Genomic DNA, 21,051 nt, shown 5'->3' with positions numbered 1-21,051 from the left:
TTACCCTCAAAAAGACACTACAGGACATACACCCCGTCACGATTTGCAAACCTCAATGCGGCTTCGGTTGTCAGTAAGCATTCTAACAGACCTCCAGCACCCAGTCAGCCTGAACGGCTTTCCCACATCAGGGCGGCTGTTGACACGTCTGGGACGAGTGAATTGTGTGATGAGGTAGAAGGCGATAGGGTTGACGTATCTGTATAATCACATTCATTATGAGCATCTGCAAGGAGGCCAAGGCTGTTGCTATAGGGACTAGACTGAAGCCTATTGAGCTGACGGGCCATGCAGACGAGCCTTAGACCCCTAGGGAGGAGCCCAGACATGACCTCTGGAGCCCCCCTAGCTGCTGAACGAGCACAGGGTGGAGATGCTGATGAGTTACAACGGCCTAACTCCCACCCGGTATCCTGCGCTGGAAACTGTGGGAGACTGAGCTGTGGTCAGATGTGTGTGAAGTGTAATCGCATCATGTCACTCTGGGGTTCACGTGCGCTCATATGCGGAGTATGTCACGCTGTGTTTCTGTTCTGATTTAGATAAAAATATTTTAATAGTATGATACACTGAGGAAATAGATTTGTAGAATGCTTGAATTTTTTTCACATTTTCTGCTATTATAACTGCTCTGCTAATGCACTGCTAATGCTTTGAATTATTTTTTTTCTTGTATAATCACACTTCCCAAAGAAAGCAAAGATTAGAAAAATGTTGGACTAAAAAAAGAACACTAAAATAATCATCTCTTCTGCTCATATAACAGCAGTGCTATTAAGAAAATGTAAGAACCATATAGCCATTGTCACAACTGCTTTATTTCACAGAGCTTATGTAAGCTTGTGTTTTGCATGAATTTGGAGTTTTAGAGTTATAGTATAGTTGTATCATAAAAGCCTACAGGAAATAAATCCTGACTTGGAATTTCCAAATACTATTATGCAGTATAGGATATAAAGAGTGCACCAAAGCAATATCTTTTTCTCATTTGAAATTTTGTTAAGGAAAAAAAAAGCAGGCAATTTTTAAAACTGCAAGCACTTTCGAGGCATTCTGGATTTTAATAAAACACACTGAGTCAAACAGGTCTGTCACACCATGCATTTTATTGTAAAAACCGCTTAGATCTCCTTATTCTAAATTGTTTGGTCATTCATTGGGACCAGGAAAAATAAATACATTAGAACTATTCAAGGGGGAAAAAATTTAACTAAACTTTAACTTGTTATTTTAGCCTGATTCTGGGATTCAGCAAAACTGGATACAATACTGCATAAGTACCAAAACATTTAATGCATCAGTACTCAGTTTAAAGAAAACAGGAGTGATTGAGCAAACCTGCAATCTGCTATTGTGTGTTCGCTGTGTTTAAAATTCAAGATCAAGGTAAGCAGTTTATAATTGGTTCAGTGCTGGCAGAGAAAACACTGTATTTAAATCCCTGAGATTCCAGGCACTTAGTTTTACATCACATAAACTTTAACTAATTGTGAATAACAAAGTAACTCCGAGAAAAGTATTAAGTGATTCAATTTGTAGTAAAGTATTAAACACAAATAAAACATCTGTCATACAACTTTCATAACGCACTTTCTCTATTTGATTTAAAAACGTGTAGCAAAACTCAAACTCATCTGTTTTAATAAAAATGCTTCAAAATCAATATTTCAGCATTCTGTTTGGCTTAGACCAAACACATTACCATCTCTGGGAAAGATCAAACCCTCTGGGGCCTAAACACACCTAGTGTGTGTTGATTGAGCCCACCAAGAGTTCTCCTCAAGAGCTCGTTTCGCTTGTTGCAGTTGCACATGGACTGCACACAGGGGGCATTCCTCGACTCTGCTCAGCTCTGCATGAGATACTGGTGAAAGTAGATGCCAAACAGACTGCTGATGAGCTGGCAGGCTGCCACCCACCAAGTAAGGAAGGCGAAGATCCCTCTGAAAAAGACAGGAGTGAGGACGGAACGTAGTGCAGAAAAGACCTCGGCCAGGTGAGCTACGGTGACTTGGATATCTTCCTCCATGTCCTCTATATCGTCCTCATCTCCTGAGCTGGGTAAAGGAGGAGCAGAGGTGGGAAGAACTGGTGCCAGTGTTACACCTGGAGTCTCCGCACCCAGTCCCCACGAGTAATCACCTAAGCAATAGGAAACCAATCAGAGACAGGGGGTCAAAAACCTTATGTGCATTCTTTGCAGGCGGTTAATAATATTTTTTGATTATGGTGCTAAATAAGAGTTTAAAGTACAGAGCCTTAAGAGACAACCCATGGTAATATACTGTAGGACACCTTATCTTACGTTCACACCAGGAAGAAATCAGGCAAGCAAATTTTCTTTTTATTTTCTAAAAAATTAGATAATTTTTTTTTAAACCACAATGCAGGATGAATCCATAAATGCATGCTGTTGGTACCAAATTTTAACCCTGACATCCAAGTACCTTAGAAAAAAATCAAGATTCCTCAGACGCAATTACATTTTACCAGACTTTACCTGTTCAGCTATGGCCAGCCTGTGGGCACTGATTAAAAAAAACAGGAATAGGAGAAATAAAGCTTTAGATTTTTGTTCCTGGATGACAGAGGTGAAACCTGACATGGTCTCCTGCTGCTGTGGCCCATCTGCCTCAATTTTGGACATGTTGTGCTGAAATGCTCATCAAAATTGTACAAAGTGGTAATCTGAGTTACTGTAGCCTTTGTCAGCGTCATTCTCTACTGACCTCCCTCATAAGCAAGATGTTTCCATCTGCAGAACTGCCACTTACTGAATGTTTTCAGTTTTTACCGTTATTGCACCAAACTTTAGAGACTGCAAGAAAATCATTAAGCTTACATTTTCTCCCCCATTCTGATGGTTGATGTGAACATCATCCAAAGCTGCTGCGCTGTATCTGCATGATTTTATGCAACGCAATGATGCTGTGCAATTGGCTCATCTGATACAAAGCTAAAAAGAAGCCAAGCACCGCGAGCAAATCAAGCAACCAATTTTACACTGATTAGTGCAGTCTTTCATTTGTTATTTTATATATATATATTAGTGCTGTCAATCGATAAAAAAAAATTAACTAATTAATCGCACAATTTTTTGCAATTAATCGCGATTAATCACAATTAAAAGACTGAAACTTTTTGGATATGTAAATGTAAATAATTAATGTAAACTCAAGACAATTAAACTATTTAAATTCAAATATGATTGTTTATTGGAATTTTTGTTTAACTTGTAACACAGATTTTCTCATGTAAACAACATACCTGCAATAAACCATCAATATTCTCCAAATTAACTGTTGGCTTGAAAGCCATATTTATTACAGAAATAAAAACACAGGTATGTGCCATTTGTGTCATTTGAATTTCAAAACAATCAATGCAATTTACATTGGTGAGGCCCTGTAGAGATTGTTTCGGTGGGGTGTTTTGCTTTTAAGTGATATGTCAAAGACGAATTACTTCTCTGGTATTTAAATTCGGCTTTGCAAAATGTACAGATTACTTTTGTTTTATCCACAGGACCATCCGGCAGAGTTTTATACTGAAACTTTCCGTCTAAAAGTCCTTCCTTGGTCTTATCCATACTACTTTGCACGTTGAACACACGTCGGCCACAACAGAAAATAAAAAAAAACTGCAACCGCGTTAATTGCGTTAATTTTTTTTTATGCGTTAAATATTTCAAATTAATCGCATGCGTTAACGCACTAGTTTTGACAGCACTAATATATATATATATATATACACACATATATACATATATATACACACACACACATACATATATATATGTATGTATATACATACATATATACACACACACATACATATATATATATATACACACACACACACACACACACTCACCTAAAGGATTATTAGGAACACCATACTAATACAGTGTTTGACCCCTTTTGCCTTCAGAACTGCCTTAATTCTACGTGGCATTGATTCAACAAGGTGCTGAAAGCATTCTTTAGAAATGTTGGCCCATATTGATAGGATAGCATCTTGCAGTTGATGGAGACTTGTGGGATGCACATCCAGGGCACGAAGCTCCCGTTCCAACACATCCCAAAGATGCTCTATTGGGTTGAGATCTGGTGACTGTGGGGGCCATTTTAGTACAGTGAACTCATTGTCATGTTCAAGAAACCAATTTGAAATGATTCAAGCTTTGTGACATGGTGCATTATCCTGCTGGAAGTAGCCATCAGAGGATGAGTACATGGTGGTCATGGTCATAAAAAATGCTCAGGTAGCCCGTGGCCTAAACCAAACCTTTAAACCATGCCCAATTGGCACTAAGGGGCCTAAAGTGTGCCAAGAAAACATCCCCCACACCATTACACCACCACCACCAGCCTGCACAGTGGTAACAAGGCATGATGGATTCATGTTCTCATTCTGTTTACGCCAAATTCTGACTTTACCATTTGAATGTCTCAACAGAAATCGAGACTCATCAGACCAGGCAACATTTTTCCAGTCTTCAACTGTCCAATTTTGGTGAGCTTGTGCAGATTGTAGTCCCTTTTTTCTATTTGTAGTGGAGATGAGTGGTACCCGGTAGGGTCTTCTGCTGTTGTAGCCCATCCGCCTCAAGGTTGTGCGTGTTGTGGCTTCACAAATGCTTTGCTGAATACCTCGGTTGTAACGAGTGGTTATTTCAGTCAAAGTTGCTTGAATCAGTCGGCCCATTCTCCTCTGACCTCTAGCATCAACAAGGCATTTTCGCCCACAGGACTGCCGCATACTGGAGGTTTTTCCCTTTTCACACCATTCTTTGTAAACTCTAGAAATGGTTGTGCGTGAAAATCCCAGTAACTGAGCAGATTGTGAAATACTCAGACCGGACCGTCGGGCACCAACAACCATGTCACGCTCAAAATTGCTTAAATCACCTTTCTTTCCCATTCTGACATTCAGTTTGGAGTTCGGGAGATTGTCTTGACCAGAGCCACACCCCTAAAGCTGACAAAGGGCCAGGGGTAGCTCAGTGGTTAAGGCATTGGACTACGGTTCGGAAGATCCCAGGTTCAAACCCCACAGCCACCGAGTTGCAGCTGTTGGGCCCTTGAGCAAGGCCCTTAACCCTCAACTGCTCAGATGTATAATGAGATAAAAAAAAAAAAAAAGTAAGTCGCTCTGGATAAGAGCGTCTGCCAAATGCCTAAATGTAATGAGAAATTGAACAGGTGTTCCTAATAATCCTTTAGGTAAGTGTATATATGGCAAAAAATTACAAAAGCATCGATCAGTACACAACCACAAGAGACCAACCACAAGCAATTTAAGTGACTTAAAGCTTACAAGTGCTAATGTGTTACGCATTTAAACACAAACATAAATAAATATAGGCCTTTGATTTCTTTGCGCAACACCCACACATTCACAATATTCCCATCAATACACACAGTATAACCCATATTTATAAATATTTATTACATTGTTAGCTTTTCCCACTGTAAATACCTCAGCTCAGTGTTGTACAGCAGAGCATTACACATACAACCGCACAAATGTGCACATTATTTCACTATTTTTTTTTTATTTCTATGCAGTAAATTCTGTCTTTCTGTATTTTTTATGTCGCTGGACAGTCATAAACATTTCATTTTCATTACACTTGTGTGTAAAATGGTTGCATGTTTACAAAAAAAAAAAAAAAAGAAAAAGGAGAAAAGTATGTCCAAGTGCATTCTTATAGCCAGTACACTGAATAGACCCGGAAAAAAAGGAACATCCTTTATTTTCTGTGGCTTTCTTGGCAAGTTACGGTGCTACTCGAGAAGTGCATACATAACAGGGTTAGAATGAAATTTAATTATCAACTAGCTCGTGTTTTCCTATTATCAGGTTACCTTTGAACATTTGCTGTATAAATTATTGCACAATCTGCATTTTCATATATTCCGTTTATCAGATTTTCTACTTGTAAACTCATTGTAGCACTGAAGTGGAATTTAGAGAGCTGGACCAACTGAACTCAGGACATACAAACACACCGAATACATTGACACAGAACTCACATACAAGCTGACGGTTCATTTTCTCTGGGCTAAAGCAAACAGGGGCAAAAATTGTCCTTAATGCTTATCCAGCCTTAAATAAAACCTGAGCAAAATACGGAAAAAAAAACTTGAGACCCATCACTGATTACACTGGTTCTACATATATACGCATGAAATATTTGGATGTTACGTGCCATCACATACTTTTTCGTCACATCTTAATGCTTAAATTACTTTTTTTTTCCAAAGTCTCTGGGGGTTGTTCTCTGACCTAAAGCAAAAGATGCTACATCTGGTCTAAAGCTGTTGCTAGGGAAAGTACACTTGTGTGTGTGTTGCCCATAGACATTCAGTACTGCAGCACCTTTATAGCACCTTAGGGGCAAATTGTAGTTGAAATAAATCCACCTTGTACCTGCAATTTTGACAATAAAACAAGCCCGGCTGTTAAAGCTTTCATATTCGGCATCCTGCTCTTAAAACCCTTGCATGCTGCACATTTTTGCAATGACCTCCATGTTGAATACTGTTCGATAACCTGTAATAGTTAATAAACCTACTAAATGGTCACTATCAAAAGTAAAAGTATTTTTCCTTAAATAAACACTGAAAATGTTTTTTAGATATTTACTAAATATTTAGTTTCACTTAGTTTAGTGAAAACATCATAAACGTGTCATTCTCACGAATACCATTTACATCCTAAAGATGTTTATTTTATCATTAAGCTTCTAAACTACAATCAATGTGCAAGCTGACTTGCTGCTGTTTGTGCCTTGAAAAAAATTATCACATAACATAGTAACATCAAATCACTTATTTGATTACTTATTCCTGTGTAGTATAAGGGCTATAGGATTTCATGACTGGTCGTTTCAATAAGTGGAGAGCTCCATTGTATAAAACAGACAGATAGTCACTGTTATGAAATACACTTTTGTGTTGTCAATCGTATTGCAATGCAATTCATCACTATACTGACATCATCTGATACTGCACAGCCCAGACAACAAGACAATACTGTGTGAGCAAATCTGCCAAACTACCCTTCTCCCCTAAACACATCAGTGGGTTTAATTATTAATCTGACAAAAGTAACATCCTATAGTCACGACAGCTGATGAAGAAATTCATGTCTGATAATAAGTAAAACTCTACCTAGAGTCTTTAGGGCCAGGGTTGAGAACAGCACGAGCAGAACAGGAATGAGGTACTGTAGTGTTACTACCGTCAGGTAGCAGTACACACGGGTCACCTGAGGAAACAAAAATAAATGGAAAAGAAATTAATTATGACCTAAAGCATCTGTGCATCTGATAAAACATCTGTGTGTATTTATTATTAATAAACATCCTGATTAGCCAATTTGATTCAGGCTACATTGGCACAGTTTAGAAACAATCAGGTGTTTATAATAAAATCAATTAAACCTATGCTACAGCCCTGACATAAAAATACTCGTCCATCTTATGGATATTTAGAGTTTATAACAGCTGCTTCATGCCTTTCTCTGGATGTCAATAGCAGCAATTCGACCCGCCTCCTTCTTCATCTGCTCCACCCACTTGGGGGCGAGGTTCAGGTAAGCCTGCAGGTGATGGCGAGTGAGCAGCAGCCTCAGGGCACACAACCCCAGGATTATCCACAGACGCACTGAGTCGAAGGCAGAGCTGGAAAGCCTGAAGAACACACACACATTTAGGATTAAAGCACTGAGGTGGGTGTAATAGTGAAACAACACCAGTTGTGCAACAGTGCCTAGCTGTAAGAGGACATTATCTTGGTACAGAGTGGGTGGATTAGATCTGTGTGGTGCAGCGAAAACACCAGAGCATTCAAGACAAAGACTCAGACATCTATGTTGTGGCTCATACCAGTTCAATTTCATGCTGAACACAAGGAAAGCCTATATAAATCTGACAAAAAAAAATTAGCGAGACTGATGAAAATAACGATTAGACTTTTTTCATGACTTGGCAAATCCCCATGAGCTTTGCATAACTAGTTCAAATATTTGCATTTCATTATCATAAGAAATAATTTAAAAAATTAAAAATAAACCATGATAATATAAAAATACTTTTAAAAAATCCCATTTGCAAGTTTATCTAAATAATTTTAAATGTATAAATCAGTTTAGAAAATGAAAACTGACCATTAAATTAAATTAAAGCAAAAATCAACAAAATATCGATTAAAAGAAAATGAAGCATAAATCTTAAGCCCTACAGGCCTCACTGAGCATGTTAAAAGTCCTTGAGAGCACAATTAGAAAAAGACTGAACAAAGACAGTTTGTTTGTAATAGCTGCTACAAGAAAGCCTCTTCTGTCAAAAAAAAAACATGAAAGAAAGTTTGGTGAAAACCAAATAGCATTTCAGCAAAAACACTTTATACCCACTGACAAGCACGGGAATTGATGCCATGTGTCCAACAGCTAAAACTTGTCTACAACTTTTTCTATTGGCTGCTAAAGATGGATCTACAAGCTACTGAAACATGGGGGTACTTTGTGTTGTCCACATGTTTTTTTTTTTGTTGTTGTTAAATTATGAAAGCCATGATGGAAAAAAAAAAACAGAATAAAAAGAAAGGGCACTAACTTTTACACATGACTATAGGGCTATGTCCCGGGGAAAGAAAAAAAGTGAAATTTGTAACTGATAACTTATTTTTCAATTCCAACCAATGTACCAGGAACGGTGGATTATATGACTGTACTTTTATTTGTAAAGTTTAACAGCTTCAGTTAACACTAATAAATAAAGATAAAACTTGCAGTAATAAAAAACAAGTTTATAATTACATACAAATTGACTGTAACCATATCGTTCAAAGATGAATTGAGGCCTGTTCACTGGATTTTCTGTATTCCAAAAAGATTATATTCACGTAATAATAATAAATAATTCGAAGAATATACATAATATATGTTATTAACCCAAACACATACTCACAACGTGACTGAAGTCTTTCCCATAGGAGCATTTCCTAAAAAGTCACGAGCAAGAGGCTTGATCCAGCACACAACTATAACCAACGGAGACAAAAAACTGGTGTGCAGAAGAATTCTGTGAACACAAACCAACCAATTAACAATCCACATAGTTTGTGGATGTGATTTTTAATGTATATACAAACAAAAATTTTAAAACTACAATTTATTTATAATAATACCACTTTCTCACTCTCTCAAAAAAAAGGCATTGCAGATGTTCTTACTGAATGATTGGTTTATTAGCATTCATCTGTACAGCGTCTAAATGCGTTTGGGCCAAGCGAAGTCCAGGGAAAACGAGCAAAGCTCCAAGGAAGGCACAAATAAAAGCCAAGCCCAACTTCACTCCCAGTTTGGTGAAAGGAACGCTACAAAATGCAAATAAAACACCTTCAGATACAGGACATTCTGTTACTGTGTGTACTCAAGAGGCAACAAAAAGCAGATGAACAACTTACGACCACTCAAATCCTTGTTGTTTGGCAAAAGCTTCAAAGTTATCAAAAACACTGGTGAAACCTGAAATGTCAGAAATTGACTTCTGAGGCTGAGGGCAAAATAAAGGCCTGCTTGATTTTAAGTAAACAAATCTAAGGCTGTACCAGACTCAAGGCCAAACTCCAAATAGTCCTCTCTCACCACCAGAACTAACATGGCCAAGAGCAAAGAGAGGAAGCCAAACGCCAAGCATACAGAGCGCTCTCCGCCCTCGTCTGAGCGGAAGTAGTGGCTCATCAGCACATGCAGAGTCCTCCTGGGAACCTGAGTCAAGGATTATAAGAAAGACAGGAAAGTATAGTAAGAGCACCCAGAAAGAGGAAAAAGCCTGGAAAAGAAGAGCAGAAGAATGATTTTGAAAGGTTTTTATATGCATCACTCATTACAACACACGTCTTAGACGTTATCAACACTTTTGGAATGTCGAAGCATAATTGAACCTTTAGGTTAAACCTTTTTCTTCTCATTGCATGCATGGCAGGAAAGGTTTTAAGGATACAGGCAGAAGAAGACCATCAGGACACACCAGATGGCCCCGATGTTGACCTCTTTACTGGCATCCACCACAAAATAGTACCCCTCAGTGAAAAGGTAGATGCCCATTGCATAGATGGCAAAGTCGATCAACCACTGGTACTCCACGAAGAACCGCAGAACTACACGCACACACAACAAACTAAAAGGATTAATGTGGTAAGCACATGACACCGATATTATGTTAAACCTTGTGGGTGTTCAGAGCAGTGTTGGGTGTACAGTGATTGGGTGATACAGACAACAGTGATTCTGTGTGTGTGTGTGTGTGTGTGTGTGTGTGTGTGTGTGTGTGTGTGTGTGTGTGTGTGTGAGAGAGTGAGAAAGTCGTCCTACAAAGTCCCCCCCCCAAAATAAATATTTATTTAACTTTGAGGTAGGGCTGGGCGATTCTTTAGATTTTTTTGATTAATTCGAACTTACGTTTTAAGACGATTTTTTTTTTTAAATAAAAATATTGGATACATTGTAATTGCACCAATGGCAGAATAATTAAGAGACAATATTGTCCGACCACATAATGCGACTAATTAACAGCTTACTTGTAAGAGTAGAACACGGAGTAGAACACTTGTGAGAGTAGAACAAGGAACGTAATATGCTACAGAAATATCATAGAGATGGACGGCTCTTCACGTCAGGATGACCTTGTGCCAAAGAAAGGTAGTAACGTTTCCTCTGTGGTTTGGAAATGGTTCAAATTTGAGAGGTCAGACGTCAAACAAACTTTTGTCAAGTGCAAAATATGCAGAAAGTCAGTTGCAACCGGCAGTGGCAGCACCCCTAATTTATTCCAACATTTGCGACATTCAGGCACCAAGCTGAATGTGAGGAATATTCAAAGTTAAGAGATGAAGACAAGCTAAGTCCAAGTGCAAAAGGTCTACCTAAAATTGCAAAATGCCAGAGGTCAATTGCTTTATCATTTCCCAGTTCCATTGTGGCGAACAAATAGGTGCTCAGATGGAAAGATGCTGTGGCTTTTCATATCGCTAAGGACATGGTTCCCATATACACCATTGAAAAGCCAGGGTTCATAAAAATGCTACACGCTGCTGATTCAAGATACAAGTTGCTGAGCCGCAAATATTTAAAAGATGTAGCTATTCCCCGAATGTACACTGAAACACGTAAAAAAGTAGCGGGGCAGCTTGAAAAGCGATGTTTTTTTTCTACGACGACTGACCTGTGGAGTAGTCGTACTCTTCAGCCTTACATGTGCCTTACAGCCCAGTATGTTGACACAAAATGGAAACTGCTCCGTTATTTCATTAATAGCTGAAATTATGATGATGATGATTATTATGTTTTGCTTTTATAATAACTTTCATAAATTCATATTCTAAAGTTATGAAAAAGTAAGCTCTTCACAATATTTTTGTCAAAATACAATGAACTACTATTTCAAATCTATTTTCTAATATTAACTTTTCATATTTCATTTAAATCTTCTGCAAAGATTAACTGAAGAATTTGTTTTACATTTATTTACACTTGACCAATTTATGTATGGCATTGCCATTAAAAAATACAATGTTTCTTAAACATTCCTTGTTCAAGTTACTTATAAAGAAAATGTTACTTCAGTCATGTTGTTTTAATATTTTAAGTTGACTAGTTACAATAAAAAAAGAATCGAAATTGTGAATTGGCCAAATTTTATGAAAAAACCTAGATTTTTTTTTTTTTTTTTTTTGGCCATATCGCCCAGCCCTACTTTGAGGTTAGTTCAGGTTTACTATCTTCTCTGACAATTCCACGTTCTGCATTATGATTGATGGATTGGGCTTCACTGCTTGTAAAAGAGTACTTCTATCACCACCGAACACCAGGAGGCAGTGGATCCAAGTGTGAAGCTAATAATGGTGTGAGAAACCTTCTCACTGCTAAGGAATTGAAGCAAAATGTTCATCCTGGAAACTTGTCACCTAATATTACCTCCACGTAGGGTAAACGTGCAGAAATAATATTTTAGATCAATTGTTTACATGGCTATGGCTGATATTTATGTACTGAACAGATTCTCAAAAGATTTACACCACCCCTCTCATTTAGACTAAAAATTTGGATTGATTAGCTAGGACAAATTACGTAATGTTTACATGATTTTATTCTGAATGAGCTATTATTCCAAATATTAGTGCAATATTAATGTTCATGTAAAACTCAGCTCTTACTCTATTGTCACTGATCATACCAGATTGTAGCTAGTTTAATCATTTAAATTATTTAGTTTTAAGCCGTTGCTAAACTGTTGGTAAATAAAGAAAACACAACACAGAGCCTACCTCAACAGAACTTCTGTGTGTGCTAAACACTAAGAATCACTCAAAGCCATAAAATGCATTGTTATACAATACTTATAAACCACAACTCAATTCTGAATGGTCACAATGTACCAATTAAATTTATCTAAGAGCAGTTCATCCAGTAGTTCCATGTCCAAGGTGTATATTGATGTGCTTCCTCTAATATGCTACCTATTTATAGTAATAAAATAGTTTAAAAGTGTATGAATTTCTTGATGTTTTAGCCATTTTAGTAGGAGTCTCCAGTGTCAGCTTTGTAATAATCAGAGCTCGGGCTTGTACTTTTTGTCTTCTTATTAAGAAGAAACAGAACGAACAAGATGCTGTTGATGAACAAGAATATGTTTGTATAATGTATAGCAGTATCAGGAATGCACAGCTTTCCCCCACTTTCCAAAATTAATGTAACCATAGGCAGATTAAAAAGTGGCATTTTAAATTAGCAAAAATGGTTATTGTAGGCACTGCTATCGAATAAAGAGAATAAAATACTATCATCTAAACTCTGAGTCCAATACTCCAATATTTGAAATGCTCCATTCAATCTAATGATTAACTTCTAAGAATTTGGCTCATGGTGTTCTCTCCCTCTCTCTGTGTGTTTTAGATTAAATTACTGCGACCAACAGCCAGATCTACACAGAATCATTTCGGACATGCCTTGCTCTTAGCATTTTAAATAATTTGGAAAAATGCAACAGAAAACATAGCTAATTTGGTAAAAGTACATTATCTACTTGCTACACTATCAAATAAACCAGGAGCCTTTTATTATATATATATATAAATATATATAAAATCTTGATTACCAAATGTCACTTAGATTATGTACTGTGTATGTAATCAAACATAGTGGTTAGCTCAGGGTATGTACAACCAGGTCATTCTGAATTTATTAATTTATGTAAAAAACTTCTTGTAAGTGAACAATGTTGCAAAATCTTATACACCCTTACCCAGAGCATCTATTACATTCACAGGGGTGCTCTCCAAGTGCAAATCAATGTCCTTCGGAACTGTAAGGGGCTTGGTCTCTCCGTGGCCATTCTGCCTCCTGAAAACAGCCTAGGTTAGAGAGGACAAGAATGACAAACATAGTTTTGCACACACATGATCAGGTCAGCTCACACCTGTCTCTTCTGCCAGTCTTGCTGGGCATCTGCTTGCCTGCAAGTGCACAGAGTTCTCCTTCTGAAGGATGTTTGAACCTTAAGAGACTGAAAGGAACAACTGTTAGTAACGATTACGGATGATTCTTATTCAGCGCGCATCTGTCAAGCTCTGACACTCACCTGCCACTGCATAGGAGCCAGCGTGCGAAAGAGCAATGCGGGGCCATTTTCTGCATTATGCTGACCGCCAGCAAGCTGACCACCAGCTGAACTCCCATCAGTGCCTAACCAAGGAAAAATAAATGCCAAAGACAAATGATATATTTTTTGCAACCTGAAAACATGACGATAAGATTAATTTAACTTGGAAACACGTGTTTCTTGATAAATCTACATTCCCAGTAATGGAAACGCCAAAATGTATTCTTCTCATTTGTTTGCGATTAAATACACATAATTACGGTCTGCATACTTTTAACCTGTCGGCCTAATCTTTTACTTGTTGTGATAAGCTTTCCTGAAAGCATATGAACATAAAACTATCAGATTTGATAACTTTCAGCACTGGTAAGTGAAACCCATCCCAATTTGCTCCACTTTAAAAACATAGTGCACTAGCTAGTGTGCATCAGCCATTATTTAAATAGCCTGTGTAGTGCACTCGAATAGGGAGTAGTAAAGATTTAGCCTTACCTAATGCAGCCTCTCTATAACTAGTCTTAAGATGCTAACCAGGTTGCTGGAGATGATAAACCAGAAAACATTTTAAAGAACCAACCGAAAGGTTTCATTCCATGCTTTGAATAATGTTCTTGATACTGTTTATTTTATTTTTATTTGACTCAAAAAGCTAGCGAGCTAACTAACTAGCAGCTAAAGGTCCCCTAGCTAGCATAGCATCTCTACAGCTAACACATGCTAAGATAACTACAGTCCTGAAGTATAAAAGGGGAACAAAAAATAAACAACTTTGTTTTAAATGCACTTACCATTTTGGCGTATTTGTAGATTTAATTAACGAGCGTGGTCCCATACAGCGCTTAGCGGCTACTGCACTGCAGGCATTTGAGTACTAGAAACAGCTGAATGAGTTTTGAATGACATCGTGACCCTGCGTTGCAGGGCGGGATTTGCAAGAGATATGGAATCCTATTGGTCGGAACCAATCACTGAGCTGAAAGACGATTGGCCCAAAGACATACATCGCCGATTTTTAGCTCTGGACGAGAATGCAGATGGATAAAAATAGGCACACGCTGCTCAAGTAACTGCTAACTTAGTCTTGCGATGCGTTATGGAGTTTCCTGCTTAAAAAGTAATCAAACTGATTAAAACTGAATGCTTGAAAAATGGCTTCGAACCAAGAGGAGCGGTTTGGTTTTCTGCCTTTGCTAGATACCTGTGTGTACAGGTGAGCCAGGTCATCTCGCGCGCTATTGCTGTATATCTGTATGAGTTACTTTGGATTAAATTTATAAGACTACAGTTAGAATTACAATAATAATAATAAGAAGAAGGAGCAGAAAATTTTAATTAAAAGAAAAGGCCCCATCCTACCTAAAGTACTTACATATGAAAATTAATAAATAAATAAACTATGTGATCTTTATTTGTGCAAGACATTAAACATTTCTTTTTTTCTGAGCTGTACAAAAGAGACCACAGTTAATTTTTCTCTTTTTATAGGTGTTTATTTTATAGGTAAAATAAACAGTTTTTTAGTCCATAAACTAAGATAAGTTAAATTACTGACATTTCTCCCATATTCTAAATAAAACTATTGCTATTTAGTCCATTCATTAAATAAATAAATAAAACAATGCATTGTTTGCAGATCTTGAATAATGCAACAACAACAGAAGTAATGCTTATGCTAATGATTTAACTAAGTAACTTTTAGTAATCCATATTTGGTAGAATAACCCAAATTTGCAATCAAAGCTTACATATGTCTTGGATTGTTTTAACCAGTCTTTCACATCACTGTTGGGTAAATTTTTGCACAATCTTATAAAATATTCATGGTTTGTGTCCATCCATATTTCTCTCGATAACATTCCAGAGGTTTTTAGTAGGATTCAGATCTGAAGATTGGCTCTTGATGAAAGAGTTACATTGCTTCTGTCTGTAATCCAGCAACAACATAATTGACCTGGCTGTGTGGCAGGGATCATTGTCCTGTTAGAAAAAACAATCCTCAGAGTAGGGGAACATAGTCAAAGCCAAAGGAAGCAAATATTTTTCCAGGATAGCCCTAACCATAAGATGACTAGATGACTTCTTCTCATTGCATTACTTCAGCCCTGCCACCGGGACCCATTTTCGAACCATCCATACTATGCACTTTAGTTGAGCATCAGTGCAACTGTGTTTGAAGGTCACTCAATGTCATCCTACAGTTGTTGAGTGACATTCAATGAGTTTTGCAGTCATCCCTGTCAGTAGAGATTTGTTTTTCACCCACTGCCAGTCTGTAGCTTTGTTGTCCTCAGTGTCAGTTGCTTGACCTTGTTCTTGTCTACTGCCATCTTTGAAGTATTATGGATAAAACCAACCTGATGCTCGCTGTATCCCTGTGATGAAGCCAGGATTTAACTTTTCTCTACTTCAAACAAAACTCTTTTGGCAGGGTCAGTGGGTATTTTTCAATTTCAATTTCTTTTGAGCTACTATAGCACTGTTCTACCATCCATCTGGTCACACTGCAAGAGGATAGTTATGATTACAGCAGTGTTTTTTTTAATACATTTCCTAATTAAATACATAGGATTTGATTCAGGTGCTCACATAAACAATATCTTATAAAGCAGAATGATTTTTGCTTGTGTTTGAATACAACAGACAATGGAATGGAATGGTTACTATACTTGTCGAGATGCTGATTTAAGAAACATTTGCAATGATACAGTATTTTTTTTTTTCCAGAGCTGTATTTTGTTATATAATCACAATAAATGTGTAATAATTTTGATGGCTAAATGTTTAAATGACAAAACAATATGTAATTAGTTAAAACTATTTGTGTAACATAACAATTAAAAAATTGCTTTTTAAAGTTTTTTTAATATGCAATATTTTCTCCAACATTTCCACACAGTTTTGAAAGTCGTCATAGTCGTGTGACTAGGGATTTTTATAATATTTGCGGAATGAAAACAGCAGAGTTAAAAAAATAAATAAAAAAGAAATACAAATACTAGGCAAATACTAAGAGATTCTGGAAAGCGAAACCAAACTCTTTTCAGTCAATTTAAGTTTACAGAAGAGAGTTTGAAAGAAAGTAAAAAAAACAACAACATGATTTTAAATGCCTTTACATAGCATTAAAATAATTTTATTTAACATTTTATAAAATCATGTTAATAAAATAAAATAAATAGAAACAAATGTTTTACTGCTACACGCTTTTATTTAACAACTTAAGCAGGGACCTTATTTCTGCTCTCGTCTGTTCCAACCACTCAGCATTCAGCATCACTTGTATACTAATCCCTGGCCTGACCGTCTATAAAGATCTGTATCTGTTTTTCACTGGTTTATGCATAAAGCTAGATGCTTTTTTATAATTGAATGTTTAAACAAAAAACTTTTCTGAAACTGGTCAGGTATATGGACTAGACTAAAACTGAAACCTAAAAACTTGCCTGGAGTCCTGGAGAACTATTTTTCCACTACATAAAAATACAAGAAGATCTGGCTCTTAAGAGGCAAAATATAAAGAAATGAGGGGTGGATCAAGACTTTTGCACATCTTTTACATTCTGCTAAAACAGATAGGGTTGTTGTTGTTGTGGAAGAATGAAACTCCATTTAAAATCATATTAGATCTCTTTTTCACCTTTTATGTGATCTAGCAACCAGCTAAGTTCCAGTAAAAAATAAAAAGGAACATTACATGGAAATAAATTTTAAAAAAGTACTTCTCTTGGAACATAAATGGTGACACCCCTTTAACTAATACTTATGATATATATGTTTTTTAACAGGACCTGTGAGTCAAACTATATAATGTATATACATAGTTTGACTCACAGCTATGTGACTAGAGCAGTGAACACATACAGGTCTTGTGCTTAATTATAGCTTTCTCTCTAGCTTTCTTTTTCTTTTTACACCTAAATGTGTACTTGTTTCTTGTTGGGAGGTAGAACCTTTCACCATTCATATTGCAAACAAATTCACTGGATTAAGACATCTGACGAATGGGTAAACTGAAGAAAAAGAAGTGAATAGAAAATACAAGGCTCTTACATAAATAAGCAGAAGGTATATTTACAGTAGCGGCATTGACATAATGTTGGAATTATCTGATTTCCAAGTGGAAATGGTAATTTTACTCCAATAATCTTCCATTTTGAAAATAGATCATTTTGTTGCAAATGTTGCATTAGCTTCACGCTCTCATCTTTCAATGGTGCACTGAAATCACTGAAAAATTACACAAAATTATGTAGGAAGTCCACACCAAGAGCTTTTTTTTTGACGTTGTGGAAAGTGATTTTAAACCACTTTTTCTGATTCTCAAACATACTACGAGCACAATCCAAATGTAATATTGAAATGTGCAGAAATGCGGTGCCCTTTATTCCACCCTGAATAGGAAATAGCCTACTTGGCTGCATAAAAGAAAACAGCAGCTTTGCAGTGAGCTCTTTGTTTCCGTGCATTTATGTGCTAGCTCAAACAGGGGCTGTTTTCCTTCACTGATGCGCAGAAAAGTAACCCCTCTGTAAGTCTGCCAGCATGCACGGCTTTATTGAAATCAGAATCTCTCATGTGCTTGCATTTGTTTGGAGGATATAGTTTGTGTTTTAAAGGACGATGTGTCTTTGTTATAATTACTTGCTATTGTCACATTTTTGATTTTTTTAATTTATTTATTTTAATCAACAAGGGAAATCAAATACTGTAAATCCATTACAAACATTGCAGAAGTAAATGCAAGCCATTGCATTCATGCACAGTGTTCTTAGTTGTAATTTATTGTGTATTACTTTATCTGCAGTAATAAATGTATGTTGTTTGGTGCCATCTTTTTTGCCATAATGTAAATAATGTTAAAATTTTTATGCATGTACAATACTGTGCAATGGTAAGCACTGCCATCCTGTACCTCCAGGGTTGAGGGTTCTGAGTTTACATGTTCTTCCCATGCTTGTGGGGTTTCTTTCTGGCACTCCAATTTACCTTAGTCCAAAGTCATGCAGCGTAGTCCGATTGCTGTTTCCCATTACTGTGTGTGAGTGTGTGTATTTTTGTATGAAAAAGTTTTCATGTATTTGATCATCATGATGCTATAAAATACTGTATTTTATTTATTTTTGGATGATTGGTGGTCTTTTGGCTGCTCCCAGCAAGGGGTCACCACAGTGGACAATCCAATCTGCACACAAGCCTGGCACAGATTTTATGCCGGATGCCCATCTTAACGCATTTTCTCCGGTCTGGGGTTTGGGCATTGGCTGGGAATCGAACCCGGGCCTCTGCTTTAAAATAATATAAACTGGATTTACCATTTACATATATACAATTCCCTGGTCAACTAAACCCTTAATTTTTCCCCATTTTTGCAGGAACAGAATCACTTTAAGTCCGAACCTCTTTAGATGATAACATCTTTTGCAAGCCAAATTCATGGCCACCCATAAACAACGGGAACAAAACATTATACAGTGTACAAATGATACCTCACTTGGGCCTCACTTTTTTCACAGCCCTAAGCTTGGCCTCTAAGGAGAAAGATTCAGTCTGAGGTGCTGGTGGGAGTGAGCATCTATTGTTCAATGGTTATGCATATCAGTCACGCTTTATTTGAATATATGCAAATAAGGGTACGCCCACACGTTCCCACACACCCAGATCCATCTCTTGGTGGAAAGTTGCCCTAATGTATTCATGGGATTTAAAGATGATGAAGTTTGTGCTTCAGCAAATTGTAAAATTGTAAATAGTGTTGAGAAAATGAACAAACTGTATGCCTAAGTTGTATTTCCTTTTCACTTGTTTTGTAACCTACTTGAGTTGCATGCTTTTTTAAATCACACCACAAGGACATAAAACTAGCTTCAGTGTATTATGGAAATTTTTTTTTTATATATTACACTGTTGCAATATAATATAGCGATCTTGTTATTTTTTACAATTTATACTTTGGATGAAGTTCTTCAAAAGGTTATTTGTGTATTATTGGGCTTTAAAAAGTCACAAAAACCTCTTGGAAATCTCTGTAGGGTGTTCACATAAAAACTTTCAGAAACGGTTTTCAAACAATCACCTGTCACTTTCATAACATGTTTTCTTTTAAAGCCAAATTTTATTTTTAATATGATCCTTAGTTCATTTGTTTATAATGCATGTTTTAAATATTACACCCTTATATTATGACTGTCCGAAGTTAAAATATAAATACCTTGCAACAAAAAACTATATTTCTACATTAAACTTAGAAAAAGAGTTTTAAACTAAAGTTAAATAACGTTACACATCGAGGCCCAGATGCACAGACTGTTAGTGTACAGGACCAACAGCGCCGAGTTTTCAAAAGCATATAGCGCAGACTGGTGGAGCCTCTCCCAATCTGGCAACCCTGGTACCAAGGGACTGGAGCTATGCGCTTGAACTTGACCGAGAAGAGCTTCAGAGGTAAAGATCTGGAATTTATTTGCCCCGTCTCCTCTTTTATTCGGGATAAGTCCTTAAGACTTGATGTGAGTGCTCATTTCCATAACATGTTGTCCAGCGCCAATTAAAGCTCAGTGCGCGCGCGTCCCTTCTCTCGGAGCCACAGCCTGGCAATGCTGAAGGCGCACTGACGGTGAGTAGATAGACACTTTTATGTTTCTATTGATGGATTGATACGTTAATTATTTGACCGATTGGCTCACTGCAGCTGTGCAAAGTCCATTAGTTCAGTTCTCCAACTGTTAAAAGACGAATTTTAAAACATAATGTTACTTATTTAATTTGAGTAAGTGCTATAATATAACCTAAAATATTGATAATTAGGAAGTCTGTTGAAAAGAATAGCTGATTAGTATGGCCATTTTAAAAATATATTTATTTCAATTTCATGTTAGTAACACATGAGAGGATAAAGTACATGAATGCCCAGTTCTTGGTATGTATTGATTATTTTAGCCTGAGTGCATGTTAATGTTCAGCAGTGCATATAGTGTTCCTTCAACTACAGAAAGTACATTTCAAATATTCACTGTTTTCTCTTGATGTACTAAAAAAGTGTATTTTTAGGAAAACTAATGATTCAATAGCTATCTACGCGATTCTTATAAATAACAAAAGAATTGAAAAAATATTGGAGCTTTGGATTACTTTGTGTTTAGTTGGTATTTTAAAAGTAAGACCTGTTGCACAATGTGCTGTTCGACACTTTATGTGTGGAGTTACACTAATTATGGTCATATTTGGTAGTCTGGTGATATATCCAAGGTAAAACTAAAAAATGTCTATACATTATTTTAATGTTTGATGTTACAAGCAAATCAGAGCCAGTCTTAAATTCAGGTAAAATTTATTTGTATAAGAATGATAATATTATTGTTATTATTGAATTTAATTATAGA

The 21,051-nt window shown here is 36.7% G+C and overlaps 1 protein-coding gene and 1 long non-coding RNA gene across 2 annotated transcripts in view; one reads left to right on the top strand and one right to left on the bottom strand.

Moving 5' to 3' along the window:
* Nucleotides 1–1,087: 1,087 nt before the first annotated feature.
* On the bottom strand, nt 1,088–14,587 carry tmem161a (transmembrane protein 161A). Its single transcript, XM_053513849.1, has 12 exons — nt 14,461–14,587; nt 13,652–13,755; nt 13,490–13,576; nt 13,316–13,413; nt 10,016–10,172; nt 9,621–9,772; nt 9,477–9,537; nt 9,243–9,386; nt 8,978–9,091; nt 7,525–7,699; nt 7,179–7,275; nt 1,088–2,142 (listed from the first exon to the last, which is right to left on the bottom strand). Exons 1-12 carry the CDS (start codon nt 14,461–14,463, stop codon nt 1,847–1,849), a joined length of 1,488 nt encoding a protein of 495 aa, XP_053369824.1. The 5' UTR covers nt 14,464–14,587; the 3' UTR covers nt 1,088–1,846.
* A 5,623-nt stretch (nt 14,588–20,210) lies between these two features.
* LOC128543494 (uncharacterized) overlaps nt 20,211–21,051 on the top strand; it is a 37,328-nt gene continuing 36,487 nt past the window's right edge. The window contains exon 1 of the long non-coding RNA XR_008365729.1: nt 20,211–20,285. This is a non-coding gene — a long non-coding RNA (uncharacterized LOC128543494). The remainder of the gene's footprint in view (nt 20,286–21,051) is intronic.

Source organism: Clarias gariepinus, chromosome 15, assembly GCF_024256425.1.
Source record: "Clarias gariepinus isolate MV-2021 ecotype Netherlands chromosome 15, CGAR_prim_01v2, whole genome shotgun sequence".
Classification (NCBI taxonomy): domain Eukaryota; kingdom Metazoa; phylum Chordata; class Actinopteri; order Siluriformes; family Clariidae; genus Clarias; species Clarias gariepinus.
Note: the sequence above shows the minus strand (reverse complement) of the source record. Positions and strands in the feature narration are given on the sequence as shown.